The sequence below is a fragment of the Hakea prostrata genome, chromosome 9, assembly GCF_041222555.1.
Source record: "Hakea prostrata isolate BN-2017 chromosome 9, UWA_Hpros_2, whole genome shotgun sequence".
In the NCBI taxonomy this organism is placed as follows: domain Eukaryota; kingdom Viridiplantae; phylum Streptophyta; class Magnoliopsida; order Proteales; family Proteaceae; genus Hakea; species Hakea prostrata.
This window is the reverse complement of record NC_142608.1, coordinates 21,493,075-21,510,666: the sequence shown is the minus strand read 5'-3', so window position 1 is coordinate 21,510,666 and position 17,592 is coordinate 21,493,075. Positions and strand designations below refer to the sequence as shown.

The following is a 17,592-nucleotide window of genomic DNA, read 5'->3' as shown; positions in this document are numbered from 1 at the left end:
ATGATCCGGATTCGGCTGCCAGGGCCAAACTTGCACCCCCTGAATAAGTTAATAATTAAGCTATGATGGAGGCGGCATCACTAATTGCCCAAAAAATTAATTTGAAAACTCGTGTAGGTTTGTGAATCCATTGGAAATTTGGAATACTTAATCGCGCGCAGTCAAACATGGTTTTATATCCGGTTCAAAATCGACCCAGGTTTTTTGCTGGTAGAAGGATATGAGATTTTCTAATTTGGAAAATCAAGATTCCTTATCGAAGAAAATAAAACGCTAAGATGCACAGCCGTTGCAACTTGCAGGAGTTTTATCATTCCCGCTTAGTGTAGGACTGGAGTTGTAGGAGGAAGGAATAAAGCGTTCAGGGGTAGGGTTTACGATTCATCGTCACAGGGAAGAGCAGAGCAGAGCAAAGAAGGAGAAACACAGAGAGATACAAAGAGAGGTGAAAGAAGTTTGAACCCGTCAGAGGTTGACGATGGGGAGGGGAAAGTTCAAGGGCAAGCCTACGGGTAGAAGGCACTTCTCTACTCCTGAAGAGATGCGTAAGCACTGAACCCTCATTCACGCATACATGTTTCGTTTTTCTTTGCTTCTTTTCTTTTTTTCTTCTTTCGTCGTAGAAGAAATTAGAGTTTCTGTATTATTATTATTATTTTTTTGGCTTGATTTTCTGATCTGGGTTGGATTCCTGTATCCTGTATCGTTGTGGGAATGCTTTTGGAAAAAGTTAGACAAATTTTATTGCTAGATCAGTTTTTGTTCAATTCAATAAATTAGAAACAAGCTTGTGGGTGCCCCTAGAACACAGCTGAAACTAGGTAAAGTGGGGAATCACAAATTCATATTGTTAATAATTCCTCTGAAAGCAAATTTGTATTGTTTCTTTTCCTTGCGTGCCTGCGTGCGCGTATGTGTTTTCGGTGAGGCGTCTTCTTTTTGAAGATTGGCAGCACATCAGTATTAGTTTGGCGCTTGGTGCAATATATTTCGTTAAATATACCATCGCAGGGTTGCTTGAATGGTAATGATCAAGGCTCTGGGCCGTCGGTTCAGACTGTATGGTATATGTGATACCCTCGTCCCCTATATATAAAAAGCGCCCTTTCTTTAAAAAAAAATTCGTTTAATATATGAATCATTGTGCATACTCAATAATTGCATCATGCTACAGATTTTGCAGGTTTTGATTAAGGTTTCAAAGTATAATGGTATATGATCTATTGACGAGTACTTCCATCACATTCATGGAGAAAAAAGGACAACAGTTAGTTCCTAGGGATTCACAGTTTTTTTAAAATTCTTTTGGGTGTCTGGGGTTGTATTTTGCACTTACTTGCAGACAGCTGGACAAATTATTCTTATGTCAATATTGCATTTTTAACCCTTGCTTCGAAACTTGTATTATTTGCAAAGCAAATATAGCAATAACAATTATTCTTGGTTCGTGGGTTCTTGCTCAACGTCCACCTTTACATGTGGCAGTTGGGTTTTTATGTTCAACTGTTAAAGTTAAGTAGAAATTTCTTTTAATATTTCTTTCTCCAATGACTTACCTTACTACATTTCCACAGTTGCTGGTACTTCAACTCGGCCACGCACTTTTAGACAGGTATTTTCTCTATTTTGCTCCTGATATATAGCACAAGAGATCTTCTGTGGCTGCACTTTTTTGAGAGGTTTTACCTTCACAAAGTTGATTTATGTGTAATTGAATTTTTTGGAGTGGTTTTCCCTTCACAAAGTAGACTTATGTGTAATTGAGTTCTTGCTTGATGTTGATAACTGGTTCTAATTGTATCTGTTGGTGACAGTCACTGCTGCTCTCTTTCTCTCTGCCTCAGTACTTTTCAAAAACTATTGAAATTGAGTTTATTTGTGTTTGCGCTTTCTCCTCCCCCTCCCCCCTTCGTATGAGATTTCTCCTCTGGTTTTTCTCTGGAATGAAAAGAAAAGAACCATTGCCTAAACCAAAGTGCATGTCAGAGAACTAGTTTCTTTTTTGTTCAAGAATTTTAGTTCTTCACCTTCAATATTTAGAGCTAATGGCTTTGGATTTTCTTTTGTAATGAAGAAGTTTCAGAAGGGGTCATATTTGTATTGTGAGACATAAATCTAAACGAAGCTCATTTGTATTAATTCTGCATGAATTTCAGTTATGTTGAAGTTCTCTCATTCCAGATCCTCTATTTCATTTTGTGTTCCTCCTCCAGCAGACTAACCACATATGGAACTGTGGTCCAAAGAATGGCCTTTCTGTTAGATGTAATGTGACCATGTGAAGATCACATTTGAAGATCACAGTTTTCAGTTTGTTAACCATAAAATCTCAAGAACTTGGATGAATGTGAACAATATAATGAAGAAGTAAAAAAGTTGATGATGCAACTCAGCAACTTGTGATAGCCAGCCATCTAGTTATGACTGACTGACAAGTAGCTAATCCAGTATGTGTATAAAGAATAGCCAGCTAGTTGATTAATTCTTGATCTCTGGGTGTGTCTGTGTGCTTTTTCTTGTTTGCTTCTTCTTCCTGAGGGGTTTGGCTGTTTCTGTGAGGCACCACTCGACATGTTAACTAGAATGTGCATAAATAACGACTAGCTGATTGATTAGTGACGAAATAGGAATTGAAGTGTTTTATTCTTGTGTGTATTATTCAGAACTTTACAATCAATATATACACAGCTGCTATCTATGAAATAGGAAAGAATATCCTACCTAGAAGATTAGAATAAATGAGAAATCTACATAAAATAGAAGATTACAATAAATGAGAAATCTACCTAGAATAGAAGATTACAATAAATGAGAAATCTATCTAGAATAGAAAAATACAATAAAGAAAAATACCTGTAATAGAATATTACAATCTGATCTACTTAGATTAAAGATACTAATAAAATATTATAATATGATTCTAAGATTTTCCACAATTAGTTCTTTCATGTGTGCTGGTGTATTATCACCTTTTTTCAGCCTTCTGCCAAAAGAGGTTTCTTCCTCTTTTTTTTTTTTTTTTTGGGGGTGGGTGTTTTTTTTTGTTGGAGGTGTTTCAATCAATCGGCACTAGTTGACATGGTCACTAGAGTAGATACTACTGTGTTTTAGATAATTATATACTTGCTATTTTCCTTGTAATTGCATACATTTTTCTTCCCCATTGGTTCTGCATCATTGAAGTAGCCAGATGAGTTGGAGGCTGGGAATTGCATGGAATATAGAGTTTTTTTTGGACGAATGAAAAAAAAATCATTAACCAAATGGGGGGGGGGGGGGGAAGAGATACAAGAGATGGGGTAGAACCCAACAAAGCTCAAGGCACAAGCAAAGCAACTCAAGGGTAAAGGAAAGAAAATAAAACCCAAGACTCCAAGCCGAGAAATAACAAGAAAACAACCTAATGTTTCCTATTTTACTTCTTCGTTTTCTTAGAGGGATGGAACTCCACAATGAAGTCTCTATCCAAATGATGATGACCTCTGGTAGCTGGGTTACTTCGCCTCCAATCTCGAAAAGGGGGGAGTGTGTGTTTCTGAGGAGGCAGAGTCCTCAAGCTCGGGATGAGGGGAGGGGGGAGAGGTGGTTGGAAAAGGGCCATGAGAGGGGGAGGGAAGGGGAAGGTGATGGGAATGGGCTGGGCCAAGAGAGGGGGGAGGAGCAAGGGAATGAGGGCTAAGAGGAGGACCCAGTCTGGACCAGGAAGCAGATCTGGTGGAAGGGGCTTGGGCTGGAGGCCCTGCAGGCCGGAGGAGAAAAAGGATTGTTGGGCTGAGAGGGGGACTGGATCAAAGATGGGCCAAGAAGGGTCTATGGGGATTGGACGAGTAGACTGGTTGGACTGAGGGTGGCTGGTTCAAGGATGGACCAAGGGGGGACCAGACCTAGCACCACAAAATGGAGGAATTTGGGGTACAGAGAACACGACAGAGGGGGGGGGGGGAGGAACTGCAGGGGGCAGGGACGAGAAAGGGTGGGAGCAGAGGAGCAGAGAAGCAACTGATCAATGGGGGAGGAGGAAGAAGGATGGGTGCCAGTGGAAGACGCGGTTAAAGGGGTAGCAGGTGAAGCTGCAGTTTACATCCTTTGGTATCATTCTGCTTTTCTCTAAATATTAATTTTGGGATTCAGACATACCATGATATATTCCCCCTGGACTTTGCTTGTGCGGAAGCCTTTGTCACCGGGTTTGCCCTAGACATACCATGATATATGTTTTGTCTCTAGGTAACTGAAATCTTGAATATGCACCTTGATGCTTATTAATATTGTGTTGTGCTCTTCCTGAAACTTATGCCCCCTGGTGATGCAGTTAGGCTTTGATTTAATTTGGGCTATTTTGTCGATCTTAGTTTATCTTGTTGCTGTTTGTCAACAATAGGAGTCATAGATAAGACTTGGAGTTGGAAATCTGTTTCATTTTTATGATAGGATCAGGGATCAGGATTTCTTTTGCTTAATTCTATATAAAAACTTGGAAACAAGAATTTTTGTTAGAATAATTGGAAACCAAAGTAGAAGCTTAAGATACCTTCAGTGCTTGTGGCATGGTTACTGCTGTCCCGTTCTCTTTGTCTTCCTTTTTCTCCTTTCTACTCTCAGGTACATTTTTTTCCCCTCCCTCGTAATAATTCTTCTTCCTTATTGCGTTGCTGCCTTCCTTCCTAACATTACTGGCAGCAACATAGTAATATTCCGAAACCGTGGTTCCTGGCCAATTGAGCCTAAGATTCGGGCTGAAGGACACCCATCTCTAGGTGATTCAAAACTCTAATATTTAAACCCAAAACCCCCTTTGATCATGGTGTTCAGACCTGCAACTGAGACTGTTTCGTGTTCCGCCACCAGTTTAATTTCAAGGGTTCGTACTTCTGAAGAATATTGATTGTTGGAGCTGGTGAGAATTGCATTTAGTATGGTTTTTGGATCACTTCCTTCACCTATAATTTTCTAGTTGAGGGAGGTGAGAGATATCTTACTCAGGTTCGGATTACTCTGAGGTGGCTGAACTATTGGGAGGTTGGAGAAAGGTAATTCTTCCCCCCCCCCCCCCCCACCCAAATGAATAGGTAATTCTTTGTTTATTCTTACTTCATCCCATATTTCTTTTTATTATATCCCTGGTGTTGAAATTTGATTCATTGTACCCATCATTATATTGGTTTCTGGAATTGTCCTTGTCCCCTAATTTTAGTTGCTGATTTATCCAGATTTCTATTCCTCATCCCAAGAGTGTGCCAAACAGTTATGAATATTACAAAGTGGCCCAGTTTATTATCCAATTTGTGCTATTTGTCCCTTGTGAACCCATAGTAATCCAATATAAGGGTTTCAGAACATTGGTTCCTGATTACTTGGCCTTTGGAGACCCTGTTGTGTATTGACTTACACACTTTCAGGTCTTATTATACTTTGGCTGACTATTGGCCTTTCATGTCTTCTAGGGGTAAATGTATTGAGCTGTGGAACCAACTTCAACATATTTATGCTGAAATTACTCATATATGTCTGTTAAAAAATGATGGAAAAGAAGCGATTTAGGTGATGTTGGTTAAGAGTTGACTGAAGCCACATGATATTATGGGATTTGATTTAATACATATTAAAATTGCTTTTGTCTTCGCGATGGTTAGGAGTACTACAACAACAAGAAGAAGCCTTTTCCCAACTAAATGGGATTGGCTACATGGATCCTTGCCTTCCAATCAGCTCTATTCGAGGCCATTCTAGATACAGGGCCTAAGTATGCATATCATTTCTCACCATTTCTCATAATGCTATCTTAGGTCTGCCTCTAGTTCTTCTAATTCCTTCGATCTGGATTAAATCACTTCTCTGCATAGGAGCATTTAAAAGCCTCCGTAATCGACTTTCTTGTAGCTTATCAATCATTAGACTACTCCAAGTCCAAAGCTACTCATCTTATATGATCATTCCTTATCTTATAAGTCAGCTCTTATATGATCATTCCTTATCTTATCCTTTTTAGTTTTGCCACTCATCCATCTTAGCATCCTCATATCTGCTACACTGAGTTCATCTATGTGATTTTTCTTAGTAACCCAATACTCTGCATCATACATCATAATTGGTCGTAGACGGTCCTATGTCGATCACACAAGACTTGAGACACACCTCTCCACTTCATCCACCCTATGTAATTCTTTGGGAAACATCATTCTCTATATCACTTTTTTGTTACGTGATTCAGCCAAGTTACCTAAAATAATCGCCATGGTGAAGAGTCTAGATTTAAATTGGAAATTTTTGCCTTCATGGTTGGGTCTTGATTAGATTGCTTTGCAGTATTAATTCCATGTTGAAGTAGCTCGATTTATAGTTGAGAAACATTTTTATGATGATTTTGTTTGCATTAATGCAGTAGTAGCCTGCCTCTGCATGGCTGTCATCGCATTCGATCAGAAGAGCATAAATTCTCATTGGGAATAATTACACTAACACCCATTCGCCCCAACCCCCCCCCCCCCCCCCATTTTGGTTTTGTTTGATTATAGCATTTTCTTTAATTTTATTAGGCAGAAGCCAGTGATGAGGTAGAAGAAGAGCAAGAAATTGAAGATTCTGAAGAGGAATCGGACGAAGAACCTGAGGTCAGGATCTGTTTTGCTGATCCACTTATATTCTGCATTGCTTCTCTATTTATGGCTTGGATCCTGAAATGTCTTTTATGATTCACCTGAAAATTTGGCATAAGTCATCAGCTTGATATAAGAATCTTGTTCTTTGCTGTTGGCTCTGTATGTTGTGTTGACAGAAGAAAAAAGGAACCCAGGGTATTATCGAGATTCAGAATCCTAATTTGGTGAAACCAAAGAATTTGAAAGCTAGGGATGTTGATGTAAGTTTGGAAGTCTGCTTTAACACTCTTCTGATGTAAGACTTGATTGTGTAATAAAGCAATTTTTCTTTTGCAGACTGAAAAAACTACTGAGCTATCTAGGCGTGAAAGGTCTGTAATTTCCTTGATTTTTCATATCATGTGAACTATCTGATTTATCAAAGAGCTTTGCATATACTTATATATAGTTATTGATGTTTTTGTCAATCAGCTTGTTACTTTAATTGGAATACAGTACAATTTGGAAAAGCTGTAGATGAATAATTGGGTTTTTTATTACTATGGCCTTCTATTTTTTTGCAGGGAAGAGATAGAGAAACAAAGAGCTCATGAACGATATATGAGGCTGCAGGAACAAGGAAAAACAGAACAAGCAAGAAAAGATTTAGGTAAACCACAGGGATAAATGGTTGATTCCTTTCTGCTCTCTTTATTTTATTCAATTAATTTGCTTCGTATTTTAAATGCAGAGGAATGTAAGTATTCTACTGCTTAACATATTGATAGTGACATGACTTTGACCGTGCAAATGAATTTGCATAGTGTAGGCATGTGGACATGCTTAGTTGGGGTTTACAATGAGTATTATTCTGACCAAATTGAATAGGAAACAGAATCCATGTATGGCTAGGGTAAAGCTTACTCTAGTGTGTTGCTAGTACAGGCATGTCTGAATATGACAAATAATTTTGTAATTCAGATGTTATCCCTGCTTAATGGTTGACGCTTTATTAATGCATAATCATTAACTATTTTATTGGTCTCAGTTTTCATCTATGGTGGTATAAACCCCATGACCTAGATCTCCGTTTTCAACAGATGATCTTACTTGTATTTGTTAAGGCATGCATACATTTCCATTGGGTGAATCCTTCTTTCCTTAATTCCACCATTCCAAACCTTTGATCATCCAAAGGATAGATGATACCATTTTTTCGGACTCAGCCACAAGGTTAGTTATAATGGATGATCTCTGATCTGTCCCGTTCATTGGGGGGGGGGGGAGTAGAACAACAGAATCTGCAGTTAAGAAACCACTGTAAGCAGACACACAGGATAATATATTTAAAAAGCTTCATTTACTCCATTTCTGAGTTGCTGATCGAACTTTAATTTGAAGGGTCCTCAAGGTTATTTGATATTGATTTTGATGTTTCTCAGAAGTTTGAGTTGTTGTGTAAGAAACAATATTGTGGATTTTAAACTTGTCTTGATGCTCAATATGGTTTTCCTACTTTTATATGAGAGTATCTATTGTTCTCTAGGAGGTGAAAATGGTGTGGCTTGGAGGAGTGAATACCTTAAAAATTAAACAGAACGTGGAAGTATTATAGGGCATTGCAGAGTCACCTGTAGATCTGTATCCGTATGAAGACTTGTGCTTCCTTGTTCCTGTTTACCTTTGTCAAAGATGGTTTCATAATTTCATTTAGTATCACATATAATTATTGGATCTTGTTTGCAGATTACTATTCTTGCATGTTCGTTCCAACTTGGCAATAATGTCTTCATTAGTCCATTACTGGCATTAGTGAAATTTTAAGTTTTGTACTGATTCATTCTTTAACTCTTGGATCCATAACTTTCTACCGGGGCTTATTACATCTGCTGGTTGATTGTTTTTCTTTCAGACCGTTTGGCTTTAATACGCCAACAAAGGGAGGATGCTGCAAAGAAACGTGAAGAAGAGAAGCATGGTACGTCTCCTATGTTCCTACAGCAGTGCTCTGCTTTTGATTTCGGTATGCTATATCATTCTAACTATTTGGCAAATCAAAACTTGCAGCGAGAGAGCAGAAAAAAGCTGCAACTCGGAAATGATATGGGAAATGTGATGAGAAGCCTCTCTAGAAGTTGTTCCTCTCCCCCCGCAGAAAACATATATTACCTGCAGTAATCTGATTGGCAAGTTCCAATCATAAAGGAACAAAAACAACAGAACTTGTGATTGTGGAAAACAGTTAATGCCACATGATTGATCATGTTATTATCTTGTAATGGAACAATGTACTACTTACGCTCATTGCTTGGTATGAGCTTCTATCTCTGGAAGCAGCAGATAGAAGCAACACTAGCACTGCAAATTCCCTCGGATTTTGCTGGCTGTTTACCAATAAAAATTGATCCTCTAATGGAATTCCAAGCTGTTCTTATTTTAGTTTGTTTGATCCATCTAGTTGGTGCTCACCAAGTCAGGATAAGGCAGAGTTTGTGGTGGTGGTCGCTGCTGCTGCTGTTGTTGTTGTTGTGAGGTAGAGGGTTTGTGGGTTGCTTTTGTTGGCTTGTGCCTGGCTCCTTTGGATTGTTATTGCACGACTGGTAGATTTATGTTAAAGAAAAGGTTGCACTCAGTGCATAAGGTTGCAACATTTAGTTGGGTTTTGGGGAATGTCAATGCATGTAGCTTTATCTCTGTCTAGGACTTGAATTTGTGGTCTCAAGCATGACCTTTGTCAAACAAAGAAACAGGTTAACAGCTAAGACGACCAATACAGCTGATCATTGTCGATAATGTGTCGGTTTTACAAGTAACTGACTTCGTTGAGCTAGACAGGTCAGGGTGGATGCATTTAAATCCGGTCCAACATGATTTGCTCACAGCAACGAATCTCCAATATAGGATGCCAATATGATATGGAATGGATATTTGGCACGGAATTATAAATGTATCTTGTATTATCAAATGGTACAAACATGTCATATCATTACCCTATCATATTTTTCAATACGTAGGTTTTATAAGATGTAAACGGCACAGTTTCAGTAAATGTCACATGGAGCAGTCTTACACTGCACCATGTAATATTCTAACCCGGTGATATTTTTACATCTCTCCAATGAATATCTTTAGGTTAGAATATTATATATGAGTAAATACTAGATCATTGTGGGATTGGTCGATGAAGAGGTCATGGATTTGATTTTTTTTTTTTGGTAAAATGGATTTGATTTTACCATGACACATTTGGTGATACCCTATCTCGAATATATATTAAAAAATATTCCAAAAAAAATTAATAGTCCACTAGTCACTACTTGTGATCAGTGCTGAGATGGCGTAACCGTGTGATAGATGTCCTATTCTTTTCTCGCCGCGTCAGCAGGTCTGGAGAAGCGCTTGCTTCTGTGATACATATTTAAGTGAAGGGGTGAGGATAGTGTGCGTGTGTATGGGGGAGTGAAAACTGCCGAGCATGAGTGAGGAACAGGATCCAAAGAGGGTGCAGGGAAACCTATCGTCACCAACACCTACTTCAACAACGCCGACCAAGGTTGCCGGAGAAACCAGAGGCGGCGGCGGAGGAGTCAACAGCGGCAACAGCAGCAGCCACGCGGGTTGGGAGCAACAGATTCGTTATCCAAATAGACCGGAAACAACGAACCCAGACGCTGCAACATTGAGAGAGCAATGGAGGTTCGCAATCAGACAGTACAGTAAATGGTATTCTCACGCATGGGGTACTGCTATCCTTGCAGGTATTTCTTTCTTCGCTCTTGGTTGGATCATCAAGGGTTCCAACCCTCTCCCTTCTAAGAAAGATGAACATCCTTCCCCATCTTCCCCCGATACTCCTCGATGATCATGACGACGATGATGATTTGCCCTAATTTCTGTCTTCCCTTTCCCTTTTGTTTTTCCTCTTGATATCTGTATATGTTTTGGTAAAAGTTTGAAACTTTTTCTTTCCTGCGTTTGCTTGAGTGATTGGGGCAGTTTCTCAGTTGGGATTCAATTACCTAATCAAATCCAAGGGGTTTTCTTCCACCCATTCCAGAATGTGTTTCAGATGAAAACCTTTCCTTTGCTTTTAGTGATGGATTTAATAAATTATGGATTCGCAATTCGCAGAGCAGATTTTTCAGTTTCGTTCTTGCGCAGTGACGAAATTTGTTTCTTTCATCGGTCCATCTTCTCAGGGGTCTGCAATCATGTTAATGGAAATCATGTTCTAACTTCTAAGGCGGTGCTGCAGTTCTTAATTTGTCAGGTTTATTAGTTTCGATCCGTAAATCGTAATTGTGTTGGATCACGATCATTGAAACATCACTGAGCTCAAAATCAAACCAAACGGTTTTATTTAATTTTGGTTGGACCGATTCATAGAATGGTAAGTTACTAAATTATTGACATTATACTGAAAATTAATCAATCAAAAGTTTTTATTTTATTTATTATTCTGAATATCTAATGTTTTCATGTTTAGTAGTGGAATGGGTTTATCCGGTTCAGGTGGGTTAACGCGGTTCAAAAGTGAAGTTGGTTGCATGTTTTGGTTTAAGTTGGGTCAACCAATATATGAATTGAGGTTTAGTTTGATATCATTTCAGGTTTATGACGTAATTGAAAAAAGACACCTAGGCTAGGCTGAGATTGCCTCTTCTGTTGATGGTGGAAGTTCACCTTGTAACTTGTAAGTACGTAGGTTTGTAGAGTTGCAAGAGAATGGAAGTGGTGGTGCTCTGTACTGTAACATACTAATAATAACAGTACAGACTAATATTAAGATTATTAAGATTGTTGTTATTTGGGTCTTGTTGTTTGATAGAATCTCATAATGGTTGTTCAATAAAGGATAAACATAGTCATGTTTAATGTTATAATCTAAGGGTTAATATTACATATTGCTAAATCTCATAATTCTCATAATTGATTAAACACTCATCAAAAGAGTCTCTTAAGAGAGAATCCCAACTCCATTGAGATTGGGGGTAAAGGCTCTGCAAATTCTAGTACATTTTCTAAAGTTTCATGCTTTTGAGAAAATATCAGCTGAACATAAAAATGTTTTTTTTTTTGGTACTCATCTTTTACCTGTTAGGTGAAGTTGTATGAGTATTTATTCACACCCTCCACCACATAATAGGGATGAATAAAATAATGAGTTTTTTTTATGAGGTTGACTTAAGTTGGGTTGAAACTCTACTATCCACTTGAGTGAAAAATATTATAAATTACTCACACTTAGTATTGAAGGTCCTTGAAATAGAGACCTCTTGTAGGTAAACCAGGCCACCTCACAGTCGCCTATAGTATCATCTCACTGCTACAGACATGGCGGCTCTTGCTGGAAAGGCTACATCGTGCTGCTTTCTTTGAGTTTGAGGAATAACAATAGATGAAATAATAAGATTTGGATATCGATCAGAGTCTTCTGCAGCAATTCAGGATTCTGGAATTGATGAGGCCAAGCCGTGCTCCTACTCATGCTCACACTTATGAGCATGAGCAGGGGTAGGTAGGCAGAGGAATGAATATAGATTATGACAAAATAGAAAACTTCATGTTGTGTCTAGACCTTCTTCACATCAGCGGGGTAGTTGGACGACCTCTTGAAGGCTTCTCCAACTCAATATGAGTAGGTGTGATGCCTGCACTCAAAAAGAAAATTAGAGCGGCCCGACCTTGTGTTGGTCAGGGGACCGCCTCCGACGCCCAAGTTAATCTAGGCAACAATAGAAGGTTTTGAGAGTGTTCTTAAAGCATAGAGAATGATAGTAAGTTGAATCTTGTGCCTTGCCCATCTTAGAATGGAGGTTATATAGTGGTCACCTATAGGTGGCCCCTCCGTCGATTTCGCCCAGTTAGTTGAAGAGTGGGCAAGTTGCCTTAGGAAGCACGTTCCTTTCTTAATGGGATTAATTGAACTGTTACTCCATCATCCACTTCCCCACGTTTCGGAATGGGTATGATGGGTGGAACTGACCCTTTTGACTTGGTCGTCTTCAATGTTCCTCTTGATCTTAGCTCTGGGCATTCGCTCATTGCTCGAGCCTATCTTGAGTGAATCTCAAGGGATCCCAAGGGAAGGAGTTCTTCAACTCCCCGAGGGGGTGTGTGTGATTCTCCATGAGGGGTTCTTCAACTCCCCAAGGGGGTGTGTGTGATTTTCCATGAGGGGTTCTCGAGTTGTATACCCCCACAACACTTCATAACAATCATTTCTACATTTTTTCTCCAGAAGTTAACCCTTTTATTTCTAAGGGGACAAGAAAAGCAATTTTATACAAAGGTAAGAGGAGACTGGTACATGCATGTTAATCTTTTTCCCTACATTAATTTTCCTTGCTAATTATAGCGCCTCTATCAATTTACTACTCACTCTTCTCTGAAAAATCTCCCAAAATCAAACTCCCAGCAAATTGCCTCTCATTCTGAATCACCTTCTACCATTTTAGCAAACCCATCTCCTAAGTCATCTTCTGAAATCCTGAAACTCATTGTTCATGTTGTCGATCTCAAGCCTTTCAGCAAAAACAGATTTACATGAGTTTTGTCTGTTGGATGCGTTGTTTCTTATTCTTCTTCTTTTTTAATGTATAAAGCTAGTTGTTCTATGTTGCCAATTATTGCCGGTTCTGGAACTGAAAAATAATTTGAGTGTTGAGGAATGCCATGTTAGCATTGTCATATCAGTCTCCATTAGTGTTGATGATAACAAACATGAATCACTAATGGTTATATTGAGTTGTGCATAACTAATTCAATATGAAAGCAAGTAGACGACATCTAAATTAATGTCGAATGCCCAAGTCAAGGCTAAGACCAAGCTAAGATGGACATGAAGTCTAAGTCAACATGAGTATGAAGAATGGAGTATAAGAAGATTTAAGAATATCAATTCAAGCTCAAGCGAGAAAACTTAACAAATTAGGGCCTAAGACATATCCTTGCACATACAAATATTATTGCACTCATTTGCATCAAAACCTTGTGTATCATGTCATTAGATTGACTTAGGACATGTTAAGAGAGTGTATGAAAACATAGGGTTGGTTAGAAGACCTTAAAAACCCTTAAAGTCCCTTGACTGTGCTTCTGGGCTTCAGACGGTGCTCCTTTGGCCCCAAACGAAGCTTCGTCTGGTCATAGAAGTTCAAACGGAGCTCTGTTTGAATCAGATGGCGCTTTGTCTGGTTAAAAATGCCCCAACGGCTATTCTTAACGGCTGTATTTAAATGAGAGAGACGTCCGTTTGAGTCAAACAGCGATCTGTCTAGGTTAAAATTTACCGTTTTTTATCCGTTGGGGGTTGGGCTAAGGCACTCAAAATGCCATCTACATAAGCTCAATTCACCCCATTTAAGATTTTGAACATTCCCTACTGTTCATCTACTCCCCAAATACTCTTAAGCTCTCAAATTATAAGAAATCATTTGTTTTGCCTCTCACTCTTACTACACCCTAGATGAACATACCAAAGTGTTTAAGCAAGCTCATTAGAACAAAGCTTGAGGCAATGGAAGGCTATTTGTTGGAGGTCATTGGTGGTGTATATCATATCATTTGGGCATACAACTCTTATTACATCACACTCACATAGGGGGTAAAGTGTCATACCCCTTGTTAGGTACTATCATTTCATCTCTTGTATCTTGTTGTTTTCAATTCTAAGTCTAGATAAACTAGAATTGGTTTAGAGTGCTCTTTCCCGTGAACAAAAATTGTAGGGTAGGATAAACAAAGATTGTAAATAGTACTCTTGCCATGTCTAGAATAAAAATTGTAAATGATTCTCTTGCCCTATTGAACATAGATTGTAAGAGTTTGATCTCTACCCACCGTATTGAAAGAGAATCACTAGTGGAAATCTCTCTTGAGGCCAAGAGAGTAGTGGACATAGATTTGAATAATCGAACTACTATAAAATCCTTGTGTTGTGGATTGTGTGTTTGCAAATTTGTTTAAGTTCAATTATATTTAAATTTGCATACTTACCTTGTACTTCCAATTAACTGAAAAATTGGTAAATCCACTAATTGCAAGGTTGCACCAACACAGAGATTCAGGAATGATGGGTTTAATGCATATTACGAGTATGATGGATTTAAGATTACGAATGGTAAATCAAGAACTGGGGTTTCAAAATCTAGGTCCATTGGGAAGTTGCAGATAAATTCTTCGAGATGAAATAAGCTATTAGTTGTTTGGTCGTTTTGAATGAAATTGAGTACCATTCAGGAATGATTCATGGACAATTAATTATGAGATCTTAATCGATTGATCTATCATTAATGGAAACTAGAGAAAATTGACATAGATTTCCGGTGGTCGAAGTCGAAGGAGGAGGAGGTTTGCAGTGGTGAAAGAGGAGGTCAGTGACAATGAGTTGTGGTGAAGAGACAAATGATGGGAGGGAAGTGAGTGAGAGGGGCATTGAGGGTATTCTTGTCCATCGACATTTAAAATTTGAAAACTTAATGGTTAAAGGGTCAACATTTAACGGTGGATATCTTGTAATTTTTCAAAACACACATAGTGTGGGCAGTTTGTAATATTTTCTACTTAAGTTGGTAGTCAAGAGATTCAATTTAACTTAACTGGGCACCATGAAAAAAACTCTTAAAATAAATCAGTGGTGTTGGGGGGGGCACATACCTCTACCAAATATGTTAAAAGTGCCAATATTATCATGATGATGATGAAAACCTCTAGAAATCTTACTTATTTGCCCTTTATTTCAAAATTCCTAATGAAAAGAAATTAGGGTAAAATAGACTTGTTAGAAAATGTGTCAAAATCCATAATGCGAAATTTTGGCAAATTTCACCGGTTTGCCCTCTGGGGAACTTGGCGAACCGATGAAATTCTTTGAAATTTCTGTCAAATTTTGACCCCCCCATTTCAGGGAATATTAGAGTTCGGATCGTCTCCCCCGACGGTTGTTGATCGTTACAAAGGGGCCCACAGGGTTTGGATGATGGGGTTTATTTTTTTTAAATGTTTTATTACTTTTTACTTATGAGCCCCACATAATTTGTGGTTGTAATGCCATCAAGGAAGCATAAAGGCTCCCCATTAGGAGAGATGATCCTCACTCGATATTTTTAGGTCATTATGGGCCAAAATTTGGTGTTTACCCCCTAATTTGATGCCAATAAACACACTAGAATTCTTGTTTTGTCTAAAATGTCACTTAAGTTGGTGTTTTTGATTGGCACGTACTCAACTATATATGAGCAAAACTAGAATTCTATAACATTATGTTGAACAATTAAATCAAAATAAATTTGCACAATGAAAATAAACATTGTTAATACAACCTAGAGGGGGGTGATTAGGTTGTAACTAATGGATTGTCTTAATTTCTTGGTTTAATAACAATTTTAAGATAAATTGAAGATTTAAATGAAATTAGATTATAACAAACAATCACAACACAAGGATTTATAGTGGTGCGACTTTATAAGTCTACGTCCACTCCTCTCTTGGCCTCAAGAGAATATTCCACTAGTGATTTTCTTTCAATACAATGGGTAGAGATTAAACCCTTTACAATTTATGTTTACTAGGGCAAGAGCACCCTCTACCAATTCTAATCAACCTAGACTAGAATTGAACAATCAATACAATTTTGAGAAGTGAGGGATATTACCTAACAATGGGAGTGACATTTTACCCCTTGTGTGAATGTGGTGCAATGATGAATGCTCAAGATATACAATGCATCAACAAGAAGTCCCAATGGCCTTCAATAACTCCAAGCTTGACAACTTTGGAATGTCCTTCAAAAGTTGGATGGAGTTGGAAGGCCAGTAATCAATGCTAATTCATCAAATGATAGCTTTAAGAGTTGTGAGGGAGTAATTGCTCAATTGTCAAGGTAGAGCCTCTCAAATGGGGGTGGTTGGGCTTTTAAAGAAATTATTCATCTATTGGCTCAACCTCCCAATGGATATAAAATTTCAAATGAAATTTTACTCTAGACGGACGACTGTTGATCAGACAGAGCTCCATTTCAAATTTTATCCATTAAAATATAGCCGTTAGGCTGATGTCAGGATCAGAAGGATGACATCATGTCTCATGCTAGAAGGCCCAAAGGCTATAGTTATGAGCTTCTCCTCCATAATATTTTTAAGGTCACTCCATGACATTTCATGCTGATGATTATGATAATAGAGATATGGAAGAGTCAAGAGATCCTATTGGGTGTGGTGGCTGGTGCTAGTTCATATGATGGTACGTTTGGTCGCATACCATATCGGTATACTGCCTCCAACATACTAGTAGTCCCCAACCCATTGGGAGGGATAATCGGGACAGTCTGATGATGATAAACCCAACCATCATAAGCCCCATAAGTAGATGTGGTCCATGTGGCGCCTCTAGAGTCATCCAAGCTCATGGATGATACCTCATCGTACCCATAGTAGTGCAAACTCCTGGAATACGGGTATGTTCCATTGTGTCCATGAGCGAGAGGGACACCACAACCATAAGCCCCATGGCCATAAGTAGATGTGGAGCCTATAGACTCCTCTAAGCTCATGGACCCCATTGCTTCCGACAAAATGTCCATCAGATTGAAATAGCCGTATGAACCATACAATTGAATATCGTCACTATAATCATAGCCATGCTTATGTTGTTGTTACACCCCATGGCCCTCACCCCTCCCTGGCCTAGTGTAGCTCGTAGTACAACCATGATGAAGCTCACCACTCTAATCATCATCTTGGGTGGCATGTGTGTACTGAGTCTCTCAAGTGTATCTCTTCGGGGGATGTTGTGTCTCTGATAATGGAACATGTAATTGTTCATGTACTCTTCCACTACCACCAAGACCACCGTTGTCATCATCATCATCATCCCTTTGAATCTGACTGGGACTAGGAGTAAGGGTGTCATCCGGATCATCCTCACAAGTGCCATGCTCCACCATCCAATCCTCATCAGTAGTGGCAACAGCCGCCTGTGCGTGTGCCTGGCCCTTTTGAGATGCTATATACTC

At 38.8% G+C, this 17,592-nt stretch overlaps 2 protein-coding genes across 2 annotated transcripts; both read left to right on the top strand.

Moving 5' to 3' along the window:
• The first annotated feature begins 230 nt into the window (after positions 1-230).
• On the top strand, positions 231-9,028 carry LOC149004995 (uncharacterized). The gene is made up of 8 exons (XM_089168171.1): positions 231-545; positions 1,575-1,612; positions 6,537-6,611; positions 6,776-6,859; positions 6,936-6,970; positions 7,163-7,248; positions 8,491-8,556; positions 8,646-9,028. The coding sequence occupies exons 1-8, from the start codon at positions 479-481 to the stop codon at positions 8,678-8,680; spliced, it is 486 nt and encodes a 161-aa protein (XP_089024297.1). The 5' UTR covers positions 231-478; the 3' UTR covers positions 8,681-9,028.
• Positions 9,029-10,023: 995 nt separating this feature from the next.
• On the top strand, positions 10,024-13,486 carry LOC149004994 (uncharacterized). Its single transcript, XM_089168170.1, has one exon. The coding sequence runs from the start codon at positions 10,054-10,056 to the stop codon at positions 10,438-10,440; it is 387 nt and encodes a 128-aa protein (XP_089024296.1). The 5' UTR covers positions 10,024-10,053; the 3' UTR covers positions 10,441-13,486.
• The last annotated feature ends 4,106 nt before the right edge of the window (positions 13,487-17,592 follow it).